The 14,534-nt window shown below is 46.4% G+C and overlaps 1 protein-coding gene and 1 long non-coding RNA gene across 3 annotated transcripts in view; one reads left to right on the top strand and one right to left on the bottom strand.

The window, feature by feature from the left end:
• LOC125965618 (uncharacterized) overlaps window positions 1-14,534 on the top strand; it is a 129,907-nt gene that overhangs the window by 46,235 nt on the left and 69,138 nt on the right. The window lies entirely within an intron of this gene.
• The window catches only part of GLB1 (galactosidase beta 1), an 89,858-nt gene that overhangs the window by 56,947 nt on the left and 18,377 nt on the right, over window positions 1-14,534 (bottom strand). For both annotated transcript variants that reach the window (XM_004279697.3, XM_033405480.2), the window contains 5 exons: window positions 10,301-10,470; window positions 7,923-8,073; window positions 7,324-7,384; window positions 5,748-5,842; window positions 697-877 (listed from right to left, as the gene is read on the bottom strand). In XM_004279697.3, coding sequence (XP_004279745.1) covers window positions 697-877; window positions 5,748-5,842; window positions 7,324-7,384; window positions 7,923-8,073; window positions 10,301-10,470 — 658 coding nt within the window. The remainder of the gene's footprint in view (window positions 1-696; window positions 878-5,747; window positions 5,843-7,323; window positions 7,385-7,922; window positions 8,074-10,300; window positions 10,471-14,534) is intronic.

Genomic DNA, 14,534 nt, shown 5'->3' with positions numbered 1-14,534 from the left:
AAAAGTCCAGGATCACACACTGCATTTAGCTGCCATGCCTTTTATGAAAGCTGCTCTCAACCTACATGAAGATTTCTTAATGTCATACAGCCCGAAGCATCCCAGCCCTCCTTTCATGTGTGGAACCTCAGCAGCTTACACAGCACTAATGCATCAGGAAGACGATTTTTTGTAGCATCTGACAAACCACCTCCGGCCCATCATAGTTCCCAGCCTTATGAGTTTATGTAGAAAGAAAACGGAAGTACCAGGTAAGTTCCCCGAAACCCAGGACCGGCCTCAGAGTTCACGATGGCCACGACCCAGCCCGAGCATCCAGCCACGACTCGGGGGACAGGGGGAGCAGGGAAGAGCAGCACATCCCAGACAGAGCCTGAAAGGTGGAGCTCCTCAACCTGGAACTGCTCCTGGCAGGCAGCCCCTAAGAGAACAGGACTCCAGGCTGCAGCCAGCTCCGCCAGGGCTGGAAATGGAGCTCCTGACCTAAGGGCCAGCTCAGCTGACACAAAATGATCTCTGCAATGGAGGGGTGCAATATCAGGTGTTCTATTTTACCCGTTACCAGATACAGGAAAATCTGGGAAATCTCACTCGATATGCCCTTGCCACTTGAACAACAGCTGTCTAGAATGACCGATGGAGTAAAAAGCCCGAACCTGCCTGCTCAGCTGGGTTTCTGTGACTGTAGACACCAACCTGCTCCGAAGTCCACGGTGGCATAGAGCCCCTGCAGTGCCCCGCACTGCAGGAAGCTCTCATGCGCCCCGTCGGTGGTGAACAGAAGCACGTCCTCACCCAAGTGGTAGTGGAAACGCTTCTGCAGGAAACGCAGGTAGTTGTAATCACAGGTATAGTAGCTGCCATATTCATTTTCAACCTGCAAATTTAAAGAGAGGAGGGGAAAGAAATCAGGAGACTCCAACGTCCGAAGGCAAGCTTTTGTTTAGAGAAACTACCTGCACATCTCTGAGATGACAAGGCTTAGTAATATCCCCAAATATCTCCTACACTCAGTCCTCAAAACTCATTTTCCAAAAAGCAACTCAGCATAAAAACCTACCTTCTAATACCTCCCAGAAATAAGGAAAACAACCAATGTGTTAGTTTTCAGGTTGTAGTGATATTGTCCCCTATAATACGTAACCGATACTTTACACATTACATAAATAATAACTTTCCATGGCAGAAATATTAAAAAATGAAGAAAAATCATCTGTTAATTCAGTGGGTGGAGGCCAAAGGATGTTGCTAGAGATCCTGCATTGTCAGCCTCCACCACAAAGAATCACTGGGTACAATGACAGTAGTGCTGAGGGTGGTAACCCCTGCTCTGAAGTGTCCATTCTCAATGAGGTGGAGAGCATCCCCAAGGAGGTGGGAGCCGATTTTTATAGGATTTAAAAAAAAAAAACCTTATTTTTCATATAAAGTATAGATATATGTACAATTATACAGTATATCTCAGGTATTAAAATTTCATGTGGGGCAATTAGAAAAATATGTCTAGAGAGGATCTTTAATGGACAACAATGAAGAAAAGGTTAAGCAACATTGCTCTAAAGCAATAAAATGAATGACCTTCATTTATTTCCAATACACCAGATACACCAGAAAATCCAATACACCAAAGAATCTTAGAGGTATAGAGGTTGGTGAAAGAAGCATGACACTGAAAAATACACACGGTACAATTTCCCGAATAGAAAATCGAAATCAGTCAAAACCAAACTATCAAGTCTTGGTGTGCACATAATTGGTAAAAGTGTAAAGAAAAGCAAGAAGCTGATGGCTACGAAAGTCAGAACAGTGAGAAGAAGTGGGGTGTGATGAAGAAGGACACCTGGGAAGCTTCCAGGGTCCTGGCCACGTACCATTTTCCATCTTGGTGGTCATTCTGTAGCTGTTCTTGTCATAATGCTTCATTATTGCACATTAATGTGTGTGTGGTATACTTCACAATTTTACAAAAATTTAAAAATTTCCCACACATAACAATTTCTACCTGCACACAACGCAAAACAAATTTTTGTGATCCTAGGGATAGGTGGCCTTTGAACATGAGCATAAGAAACTGTGAGCCTCCAGAAACGAGGTGCCCAGTCTGAGAGTGGTTGGAAGAGATGGTTAAGGAAGCTTCCCCGCAGGGATTGCCCGAGGCAGCTCTAGACAGAAAGGCACTCGCTGGTCAGGGAAGCGGGAGAGGTAGAGAGTATTCCTGCAAGGAGTATGCTGTTGGCAAAATTGCTAGTAGCTCCATGAAGCCTATGGACAGAGTCGGGGAGTGAGAAGGGAGTAGGGAGTGATGTAGAAGAACTAGACACCACCATCATCATCTGCAAAGCACCTCCTCCCAAATGGTTTAACGCACAATGGTTTTCTCAGCGAGAATCCCTCTGACTATACTTTCATGTTATGGGTTCAAGAAGCAAAACAGGGCTTCCCTGGTGGCGCAGTGGTTAAGAATCTGCCTGCCAATGCAGGGGACACGGGTTCAAGCCCTGGTCCGGGAAGATCCCACGTGTCGCGGAGCAACTAAGCCCATGTGCCACAACTACTGAGCCTGTGCTCTAGAACCCGCAAGCCACAACTACTGAAGCCTGTGCACCTAGAGCCTATGCTCTGCAACGAAGGGTAGCCCCTGCTCGCCGCAACTAGACAAAGCCTATGTGCAGCAACAAAGACCCAATGCAGCCAAAAATAAATAAATAAATAAATAATTTTAAAAAGAAGCAAAACAAGGACTTCCCTGGAGGTGCAGGGATTAAGACTGCGCTTCCAGTGCAGGGGACGCAGGTTCCATCCCTGGTCGGGGAACTAGGATCCCATATGCCGCGAGGTGCAGCCAAAAAAATACTAATAATAAATTAAATTTTAAAAAAAAAGAAGCAGCAAAACAGGTAGTGGTAGGCCAGTATCAAGGGCTTCACAGGTCATGAAGCCATCCTGCAATAGAAGGTGTTTGCCACTCACACAGAGCAGGAAACTCCCCTTGGATGACTGATCCTGATACTCTGATTAGTGCCTCAGAAGTCCCTTTGGAAATAATTGAAATAAATCTTAAGAAAAGCTTTGCAAATACTGGCAAGGTACTGTCCCCCTCGTTTTCTTTTTTCTCCTCTTTAATTAAGAGCTATTTAAATGGCTGTGTCTTCCTTCATCATCTGGCTGCCAAGAAGTTCAGAGCTAAATTTAAGGGTCGGCTTTAGCAACTAAGAGGGCCCAGAGCCTCTGCACCTCTCGTTCTTTTCAGGCCACGCCCCAAGCCAATGTCATTGATTTTCACTTACTCTTTCAAATCTTATTTATCCATTATCATCATTGTATTAAGATAAAATACAGGACTGTAGTTTAAACAGGACTGTAATAAATGCATATACCTAATTTGGTTAGGTTTTTAGAGAAAGAGAAAAGCTCAACATTCGCAAGACAGCTTCGTGCTGCGGTCACAGGCATCAGAGGCCCAAGAGTCCCTGTGCAAACCTCAGCTCTGCCTCTTCTTATCCAGGTGGCTCCACCCGTCAAATGTCTCTTTGCCTGTAAGAGGTGAGTGTACCTACCTCACTGGGTTGTATGAGGATTCACTGAGCCAATACATGAATAGGGCTTTTGCACAATACCTGGCACCTGGTAAGTGCTCAGAAAGCTGGCAATAAAGCATACAGTCAAGTTCTCTATCATTGCCAACGAGAGGAAAGCAGAGGTGTGTGTGGAGGCGGGGGAGGTAAGAGGAGAAACACACAGAAAAGGGCTTGAGACTCATAGACGAAGTTGCAGTTAGCCTCAGAGGAAAGCTGATTTTTCTAGAGTAGGAGTTTGCCAACTTTTTCTATAAAGGGCCAGAGAGTAAATATTTGGAGCTTTTTGGCCATATGTCTCTGTCTCAACTACTGAACCATGCTATTGTGGTTCACAAGCAGCCCCAGACAATATATAAATGGTCGGGCATGGTCATGTGCCAGTGGCCTTTATGTACAAAAACAGGCAGAGGGCCAGGTTTGCAGGTTGCAGGTCTTTGTTCTAGAATAATTATCTCACCCTGTAAGCTCCTTGATAAAGCAACAAAACACTGCAGACGTTTTCACTGCAGACTGAAAACTGAAACCTCTTCCAAAACAGCAGGTATAAACAGGGCTAATCCCTCATGATGAGTACCTCACAAATTGGATGAAGCAAATTTGTGGGTGGAAGGCCCCCACTCCTAATTATCAAGGGGCAAAAGGATTAGGTGGGATTTTAGCGGGTGGAGATGTGACGGGGGGAAGGGAGAGGAAGGAAGCTGAGTCCTCCGGCAGGATCCACAGTCAAGTTCAAGTCATCTGAGGTTGCCAGGGATGGACACGGGAGGAAATTCCCCCCAAGACAGCCAACTTTGCTCTCCCTTGCACAGTTCATATTTGTTGACGTTGTGGTGCATTTCATAACCAAAAGGTACAGAAAAGCCCTCAGCAAAAATTGAAAGTGATTTCGGCAGAAGCAGAGACTAAAAAGCAAGGGAAATTGAGGAAAACCTGAGATCAAGAGAAAGGAAGAAGACCCAGCTATGCAGATACACCCAGTTTCAGCCTTGAAATCTTCATACAGGAAAATGGGCTCCTGTAAGCTTAACTGGTACAGACTCAGGACAGGTGAGGGGCAGTGAGTGCTATGAGTACACCCCTCTGGGAGTAGCAGCCTGGCCTCTCTCCACCACGCAGGGCACCCTGGCCAGCCCAGCCCTCTCATATCTGAAGGGCATGGAAATAGCCAGGCTCCCTCCCCACAATGACCATCCCTGCAAACACTCCACGGTGCTGTTCACAAGAAGGAAATCTGGCCCACGCTCCCCTAGGGAGCACCGCACGCACCCCCTTGCTGGTCCGGGATGCAGCCAGTTTTACATAACGTATTCTTTGCAATCAGAGCATCCTTGGTAAATGACCAACAGACATGGTTTTGTTTTACCTAAGTATTTTTACAAACATCAAAAATCATCGCAGGTCAAGTGTACCTATTTTTCACTTGAAAAGTTCTTGCCACGTGATATACCTCACAATCTACCAGTCACTGCAAAGTGAAAAACACATGGAAGAAGGAAAGTGAGGGCAGGAAGTGGGAGAGAAAACACAGTGGCCCCAATTCACTGCATCCTCTTTCCACACCCATGGAAACTGACGGCCTAGGCAGTGCAGACGCCAAAGTGGGTCAGTCCATGCTGCATCCCTGTGGCCAGAAGGCAACGTGGCACCGGAGAGGAGCCAGGCTGCAACACCTGCCAGCTGCGTGACCTTGGCCAAGTCACTTAACCTCTTTGAAGATGGTGGTTGGAATAACTGAATAGCATTTGTAGGGTATCCAGCAGAGAGTCTCACACAGCAAGCATTCAAAAATGGTAATGCCTCCCCAGAATGCAATTTAAATCAAAGCACCATCTGTGGCATTGCCTCTTAAAGAAACAGACATATGAAGATAAACAGCAAGGACCTACTGTATAGCACAGGGAACTATATTCAATATCTTGTAATAACTTAGAGTGGAAAAGAATCTGGAAGAGAATATATATACGTATATATGTATATGACTGAATCACTTTGCTGTACACCTGAAACTAACACAACATAGCAAATCAACTATACTTCAATTTTAAAAATTAAAAAGAAAAACAAAAAGAAAGAAATAGACATATGAGGTTCATGTTTGCTTCGTTCCCATATATAATGTGGATGGATGGAAACCTCCCCTGACCCGGCCAGGCTCCTCCCTGCAGTTACCTGCATTGTTATAATCGGCCCTCCATTCTGATAGAGGAGGGGCCTCATCTTGGGCAGAAGGATTCCCAACCACTTGTCCACAGCTGCAAGGTAATCTGGAAGACAACCAGGTTTAACACCATCACACGCCTTTTTCTACAAAGAGACACAACACAGCCTATTACCCTGGGGCTGGCAGCAGAGATTGAACAGACTGGATTCAACAACCACTTTCTGAAATGGGTGGCGCTACATGCACTAAAAGTCTGCTAAAAGTTGTCCTGCTGGGCTTCCCTGGTGGCGCAGTGGTTGAGAGTCCGCCTGCCGATGCAGGGGACACGGGTTCGTGCCCCGGTCCGGGAAGATCCTGCATGCCGCGGAGCGGCTGGGCCTGTGAGCCATGGCCGCTGAGCCTGCGCGTCTGCAACGGGAGAGGCCACAACAGTGAGAGGCCCGCATACCGCAAAAAAAAAAAAAAAAAAAAAAGTTGTCCTGCCGAGAGTTGTCTCCTCAGTGGAGCTCTGAGAGGACAAGGACCAGTATGCCTGGTATCTGCCCCTGCCATTAGGACAAAAAGCCTGCAGCACAGGAGGCATCCACCAATGTTTGTTGAATGACTGAGTGATGTGTCCTCTCTGTCACAGTTGAGTTTTTTTAAAATTAAGTTCTAATCAATTATACATTTACATTGTCAAATGGGGATAACAGAGTACATAGGTCATAAAGTTGTTGTAAGGATTAACTGAGATAAAATGTGGAAAAACACTAATATACTAAGAGCGTAAAATGTGAGGGTAGTACACTAAGAAGGAAATGCATATAGAACATAATATACTAGCCTTTTACACAGCAAATTTAATCAGTGTTAGCTGCTCTTATGACCAGCTTCATCACCAAGAGAAACTGAAGCCTTCAGAAGACAGAAATGCAGCTAAGAACTCTACTCAATTCTCTGTAATGACCTATATGGGAAATGAATCTAAAAAAGAGTTGAGATATGTATATGTATAGCTGATTCACTTTGCTGTACAGCAGAAAGTAACACAACATTGTAAATCAACTATACTCCAATAAAAATTAAAAAAAAAAAAAAAGAACAGCAGCTAAATGGGACCTGCAGATCGATCAGGGTTTACAGCTAGACAAGAAAAAAACCTATCATTTTATCTATCATTTAGTTATCTAACTCTGTAAAAGTAGACAAAGGAACTGAAGACACCGCAGCTACTGAGAAATCCAGTGACACCACCGCAGAAACTACATCTGCCATTCTGATTAGCTGGGAGTCGGCACCAGCCATGTCGTATTCTAAGAACAGAGGCAGAGAAAGCATTAAACTCAGCCAGTGAACCGCAAACAGGGCCCAGTGCCAACTCAAAGAGTTCCCAGGGTATCAGCGAGATCTGGTCAAGTTGTTCGAATAATCCTTCTTTCCTAAAACATTCAGTACCTGGAGGAGCATGATGAACGCTCACACTTTTGCTAAACTTTCAGAAGCATTCGCCCAGGAGTACCCCAGCCTTCGAAATACCTGACTCTTTTGATATAAATTATCTAAGCTTTCTTAAATTCTCTTACGATATCTGTAACAACTTACCTGGATCACTAGAACGGAGAACAATAGATTCGTTCTCTAGTAGCCAAGCAGGTAATCCTCCCTAGGAGAGGGGGAAAAAAAAAAAAAAAAGGAAGACGAGGCAATGATAAGGTCTTAGGGGAGACAGAAATTACTATTAGCAGTGAGGGGAAAGAAGAAAAATGTCATGGAGAAGGGGTATTTGAGCTGGGCTTTCTGGGTTGTAACTTTCAGGGCAATTAGAAATTGTAAACATAATAAAAATAAGATCACTGGGCATGAATGCAATGTTTTGAGAATCAAAGCCTTTTCTACAGATTCCTCCACTTAACCTCACAACTACCCTGTGAGGCAGACAGAGGCCACACCATGAACTTGTTTTTACAGATGAGGAAACTGACTTCTGTACGTGACCACCAAGAGGAGGACCCATGCCTTGTGACCCCTCCCTGCTCCTCTCTACCTGGGCACTGCTCAAGGTAAAAGACAACTGGGTTTGCTCAGTCACAGGCCCGTGTTACCTGGAATTAGAGACTTACCAACGCTGCTTTAGTTCACTTGCCTCCAGATCCCTGCCTGACCGCACACCAGGCAGGCAGGGCAGGCCTAGCCGCACTCACCATGTCCCACTCTGCACAGATGTAAGGTCCAGGCCTCAGGATGACCAGCAGTCCCAGCTCATGTGCCAGCTGAATAAAATGCTCCACGTCGTGGTCCCCAGTGAACTCGTACTGTCCTGGCTGGGGCTCGTGGAAGTTCCAGGCCACGTACCTGCCAAGACACACACAGCCCCTTCCTGGAAATAGCTCAAAAATCCAGGTGTCCTACATGAATTTCTGAACAGTCTGCAGAACTATAAACCCGCGGGACACACAGACATCTTCCTAAGGCAGACGTGCAGAAAAGAAGCCTTCTTTTGAGCTTTCACAGCAGCTACCAAGAGAATCAAACTTGTGGGGAACACTTTTAAGTGTATGACCCTCAAAGAACGCCCATTCCTATTTAATGCTTGACTTAAAAAAAAAGACAGAGTTCATGGACACAAATTACTGCTATGGAAAAATTACTTATGCCTATGTAAGGGCTTAGGAAAAATGAAAATATCTGTGCTAAAGTAATAAGAGGCATACTTATTTTTTTTTTTTTTTTGCGGTACGCGGGCCTCTCACTGCCGTGGCCTCTCCCATCGCGGAGCACAGGCTCCAGACGCGCAGGCTCAGCGGCCACGGACCACGGGCCCAGCCACCCCGCGGCACGCGGGATCCTCCCAGACCGGGGCACGAACCTGCGTCCCCCGCATCGGCAGGCGGACTCCCAACCACTGCGCCACCAGGGAAGCCCCATACTTATTTTTTGAAAAATATTTTTCAATAAAAATGGGAAAACCTCCAAGCCCTGCGTCCTCCTAACAAAAGATTTTGTCAGGAATAGTCCGAAGGAGGTAAAATAACAAAAATTCTGGGACTTCCCTGGTGGCGCCACAACTACTGAGCCTGCGCTCTAGAGCTTGCGTGCCACAATTACTGAGCCCGCATGCCACAACTACTGAAGCCCGCGTGCCTAAAGCCCATGCTCCACAACAAGAGAAGCCACCGCAATGAGAAGGAGCCCGCACATCACAATGAAGAGTAGCCCCCGCTCGCCACAACTAGAGAAAGCCTGTGTGCACCAATGAAGACCCAATGCAGCCAAAAATGAATAAATAAATTTATAAAAAATAAAATTCCGACCAGCTCCTTGGGCTGCCTGCAGCATGGGACACAAACTTATTTATTTATTTATTTTTAAAAGTTTATTTTTTTGAATTAGATTTTTGGCTGCGTTGGGTCTTCATTGCTGCGTGTGGGCTTTCTCTAGTTGCAGCGAGTGGGGCCTACTCTTCGTTGTGGTGCACGGGCTTCTGCTTGCGGCGGCTTCTCTTGTTGCGGAGCACGGGCTCTAGGCGTGCAGGCTTCACTAGTTGTGGTTCGTGGGCTCTGGAGCACAGGCTCAGTAGTTGTGGCACATGGGCTTAGTTGCTCCGCGGCATGTGGGATCTTCCCGGACCAGGGCTCGAACCTATATCCCCTGCATTGGCAGGTGGATTCTTAACCACTGTGCCACCAGGGAAGCCCTGGGACACAACTTTAAATATGAAGCCACCCACTGCCATCACAAAGGTGTCTTTGATGACCCCTGGCTTGTGTTTTTTTCCCACAATCCCATGGTTTCAGGGTTCCCTGGAACAGTCTTGGTCCCCCAGAACTTAGTGTTGAAACTACAGATATGTCCCAGTGGCCCTAGAACCAGAATAACAAGTGGGATTCTTCCTAACTATCTGTCCCAGGAATCTGCCGCTGGGTTTTCTCACCCTTTATCTTTGAAGAGTTATCAGCAATCCACATCAGAAACCAAAGTGGCCAGCCACCCCAACTTCCTTCTCAATTAGTCACTTTACAACAGCAGAAGAGATAAGGAGAGATAGTTTTGGGGTAAAATTCTGTAACCTTGGGCATGGAATCACCCCAGCAGAACCACAAAGACAAACTAGGTTTCAGGAATCTACCCAACAAGGCATATCCCTCTAGGAGCTGAGAGGAGCTATGGTTGCCTACCAACACCCTTATCTTCAAATCTCAGCGGAACCTCTGTCCAAACACATGTGCCTGGGCAAATTTCAGTTTCGCCAGCTGCAAACAAGAAGGGTGACCTTGGAGAAATGGCATCATCCATGTAACGTGCCCTGCACACAGTAAACGCTCAACCATTGTTACTTCCCTTTGCCCTTTCAAGCTGATATCCATTGTATGATTTCTGGTGACAAAGTTCAAGGTTGGAAGAAGTAGTTAATTGTCTAAAGAAGGGACACTCAAGCCCATGACTAGCCTCTCCCGGGACCCCAGACCAGGCTATTCCCCGTTCTGAGCAATGAAACAGCTGCACCGAGAGATGCAGCTGGACCCTCCCTCCAGGGGTGGGTGTCCAGGCCCAGGTGAGAGCCCAGTGCCCTCCTACTTACATCTGGATGGCATTCAGTCCAGCCATCTTCATCTTCAGCAGCCGATCCTTCCAGTAGAAACGGGGCACGCGGAAATAGTGAATGCTTCCCGAGATGTAGCGGAAGGGCTGGCCATCCTTGAGGAAGCAGTTGTGGCCGTAATCGATCTCGAAAGTCCTCTGGGAGGCGTTCTACAGAGCAAGGACGGACCCACATGAGAACTTCCACCCTCCGCATCTCAGAAGCAGACGCTTCAACAGTGGCAACTGACTCCCTACCCTCTTAGTTTGTGTACGTTCTTGATTCTGGGCTATAAAGCAACCCACTGCTAAGTCAGGGCATGGAGGAGCCACGTGCAGGATTCCAGAGGCCAGCACCAATGTGACAATCAGTGGGTGAGCTGCAGAATTTACATGCCCAAAGAGAAAACCCTGCTGCAGGGGACTCTTCACAAGGTGTGGCGAAGCTCAGTGTGCTGGGGCTGGAACACACACACACATATCCTGGACTCCATGGCTGTGACCTGCCAGAGCTCTGGGTGTCCCTCAACAGGAATGTCGTTGTGCTGAAAGCAACAGATCAGAAGTCCGAAGCCCTGAAGCCTTATCCTAGGTGCTGCGCTGAGTCCCACAATGACTGAGCATCCCTCTCTAACCCTGCATCTCTTCATCCATAAGTATGCAGGATGCCAGACTAAATGAACTCTAAGGCAATATGTGCGACCCAATTTGTAGGTTGTGAACTCAATTTGGTGATGATTGGCACTTTTTTTAATGGAAGAGAATAGAAATATCAGTGTATCGCACATAGTAAAGACAAGTGTTTTTTTAAAAATTTATTTTATTGAAGTACAGTCGATTTACAATGTTGTCTTAATTTCTGCTGTACAGAAAAGTGATTGTTATACACATATATACATTCTTTTTCATATTCTTTTCCATTATGGTTTACACAGGATATTGAATATAGTTCCCTGTGTTACACAGTAGGACCTTGTTGTTTATCCATTCTATATATAATAGTTTGCATCTGCTAATCCCAAACTCCCACTCCATCCCTCTCCCAACCCCCTCCCCCTTGGCAACCACAGGTCTGTTCTCTATGAAAACAAGTGTCATTTTATGAAATTTTGTTATATATACATATATAGAGTTGCATATGGTTGTACGTCTCTGTGGGGTTGAGATGTAAGATGTATTTCTATTAGCAACTAATCAAGATGCTTTTTTTTTTTTTTTGCGGTACGCGGGCCTCTCACTGTTGTGGCCTCTCCCGTTGCGGAGCACAGGCTCCGGACGCGCAGGCTCAGCGGCCATGGCTCACGGGCCCAGCCGCTCTGCGGTATGTGGGATCTTCCCGGACCGCGGCATGAACCCGTGTCCCCTGCATCGGCAGGTGGACTCTCAACCACTGCGCCACCAGGGACGCCCAAGATGTATTTCTAGAAGTCAAATCAAAGTTTGAGAAACACAGTTTGGGGATCACTTCAGGAGCTGAAATGCTAGGATTTGAAAGGGAAGATCTCTGGGACTTCCCTGGCGGTCCAGTGGTTAAGACTCTGTACTTCCAGTGCAGGGGCTTGGGTTGGATCCCTGGTCAGGGAACTAAAATCCCACATGCCATGCAGCGTGGCCAAAAAAAATTTTTTAATTGGAAAAAAAAAAGAAAAAGAAAAGAAAGGGGAGACCTCAAAGGGGAGGCGGACTGTGAGGTAGAATAGAACACTGCCCTCTGGTGGATATAAAAAGGCAGCAATAGACCTCAGGTTCCAACAGGACAAGGGCTAGAAGAGACCATTTAATTAGTGTCCTCCATTGTTGGTAAGATTCCTTGTGCATCTTTAGGGGTTTTTTTTTAAATATCTTTTTCATAGCAGCATCACAGTCCATGAGAGCTTTGGGGGTTGCCCTTGAAGCCATACCTGGAAACATCAATGAGAGCAAGGGTCCTAGATCACACTTGGCCTGAAATCCAAATATAAAGTATTGTGACTGTGGGAATTCCCTGGCGGTCCAGTGGTTAGGACTCCAAGCTTCCACTGCAGGCGGCCCGGGTTCAGGCCCTGGTCGGGGAACTAAAGATCTTGCATGCCGCCAGGAGACTGCTTAGGGGCAACTGGAAAGCTTTACTGTATGTGAGTTACTAAAGCTAACCAAAAATAAACAAATAATTTAAGAATCATTTTTTAGAAGGTCAGAGTGTCAATTTAGTATCTCCAAACAACGCTTTAATTGCTACTCAAAAGCAAGAAACTCACATGATTTCTTATACTAGGTGCCCCAATGGATGACTTTGAAAACATCTCACAGCATGTATATGATTAAATGTCAAATAAGGGTTTCCCACAAGTTCTTTGAGTTCAAAGGTGGCCCATATGTTGGGGAAATTGTTTGTACAGGTAGAAAGGGAGTGAGCAACTTCAGGCAGAACTGGGAAAAGGAAAGGGCTGTTTGGAGTTCGCTTGTCTAAGGGAAGGGATTTGGAGAAGCAGATGAGGTTGGAGAGAAACGATCTGGGCAGATGGTGGAATATGGCCTTTGTCCCACAGAGCAGAGCACCCCTGCATTCAAACAACCTCAAAATCCAGCCCAAACATCAACCTAACAAGCACTTGCAAATATTACAAACACCTACTATGTGCTGGGTAATAACAGAGGGGAACCAATAGATGCAGCCACAGACCACATGAAGCTTCTGTCTAGCAAGGAAGAAACCCAAGATTCGACATAGTGAGGCCTACAGAGTAAAATGAGGATAAAACCACCAGGTTGGGGCTTCCCTGGTGGCGCAGTGGTTGGGAGTCCGCCTACAGATGCAGGGGACACGGGTTCTTGCCCCAGTCCGGGAAGATTCCACATGCCGCGGAGCAGCTGGGCCCATGAGCCATGGCTGCTAAGCCTGTGCGTCCGGAGCCTGTGCTCCGCAACAAGAGAGGCCGCGATAGTGAGAGGCCCGCGCACCGCGATGAAGAGTGGCCCCCGCTTGCCACAACTAGAGAAAGCCCTCGCACAGAAACGAAGACCCAACACAGCAAAAATAAATAAATTAATTAAAAACTCCTACCCCCGACATCTAAAAAAAAAAAAAAGAAGAAGAATGGGTCTAAGCTGAGCCCCAGGATGAGGAAGAGTTAGCCAAGGGGATGGGCGACACAGGCAGAGGAAACTGTAAGCCCTGGTGGAGGGGGCTCCACCCTCTTGAATTTTTTCCTAGTAAAATGTTGACACAAATTAAAAAGTCAGGGGCAGGGAGAATTGGAGAAAGGTGGTCAAAAGGCACAAACTTCCAGGGACTTCCCTGACAGTCTAGTGGTTAAGACTCTGCGCTCCCACTGCAGGGGGTGCAGGTTCAATCCCTGGTGGGGGCACTATGATCCCACATGCTGCGTGGCACAGCCAAAAAAATAAAAGAGGTACAAACTTCCGGTTATCATAAATAAATACCAGGGATGTAAGGTACAACATGATGACTATAGCTAACACTGCTGTAGGATATACAGGAAAGCTGTTAAGAGAGTAGATCCTAAGAGTTCTCATCATAAGGAGAAGAAAATTTTTTCCTTTCTTCTTTCTTTCTTTCCTTTTTATTTTATCTGTATGAGAAGATGGGTGTTAGCTGAACCTATTGTGGTAATCATTTCACAACATGTAAATAAATCACGCTGTTCGCCTTAAACTTATCCAGTGATGTATGCCAATTATTTCTCAATAAAACTGGAAAAAGGTTAAACTTAAAAAGTGGATGGAGGGCTTCCCTGGTGGCGCTGTGGTTGAGAGTCCGCCTGCCGATGCAGGGGACGCTGGTTCGTGCCCCGGTCCGGGAAGATCCCACATGCCGCGGAGCGGCTGGATCCGTGAGCCATGGCCGCTGAGCCTGCGCGTCCGGAGCCTGTGCTCCGCGACGGGAGAGGCCACAACAGTGAGAGGCCCGCGTACCGCAAAAAAAAAAAAAAAAAAAAAAAAAAACTGGATGGAATAAATTACGGTTTCTATGGTACGTGTATTGCATATGAATGTACATACACACACATGATGAAATATTATATACATTCTGAGAGTACTGACTTATTCTTGCCACTGTGGTAAGATCTCTGAGACAGAATAAAGAGAAGGTCAAGAGGTGTTTTTTAAAACACACCTGGGGACTTCCTGGCGGTCCAATGGTTAAGACTCCGCACTTCCACTGCAGTGGGGGCGGGTTCCATCTCTGGTCGGGGAACTAAGATCCCGCATGCCCCAAGGTGCGGCCAAAAAAT

The sequence above is a fragment of the Orcinus orca genome, chromosome 10 (assembly GCF_937001465.1).
Source record: "Orcinus orca chromosome 10, mOrcOrc1.1, whole genome shotgun sequence".
NCBI lineage: Eukaryota > Metazoa > Chordata > Mammalia > Artiodactyla > Delphinidae > Orcinus > Orcinus orca.
The sequence above is the reverse complement of the archived record's forward strand: the minus strand, read 5'-3'. Positions and strand labels throughout refer to the sequence as shown.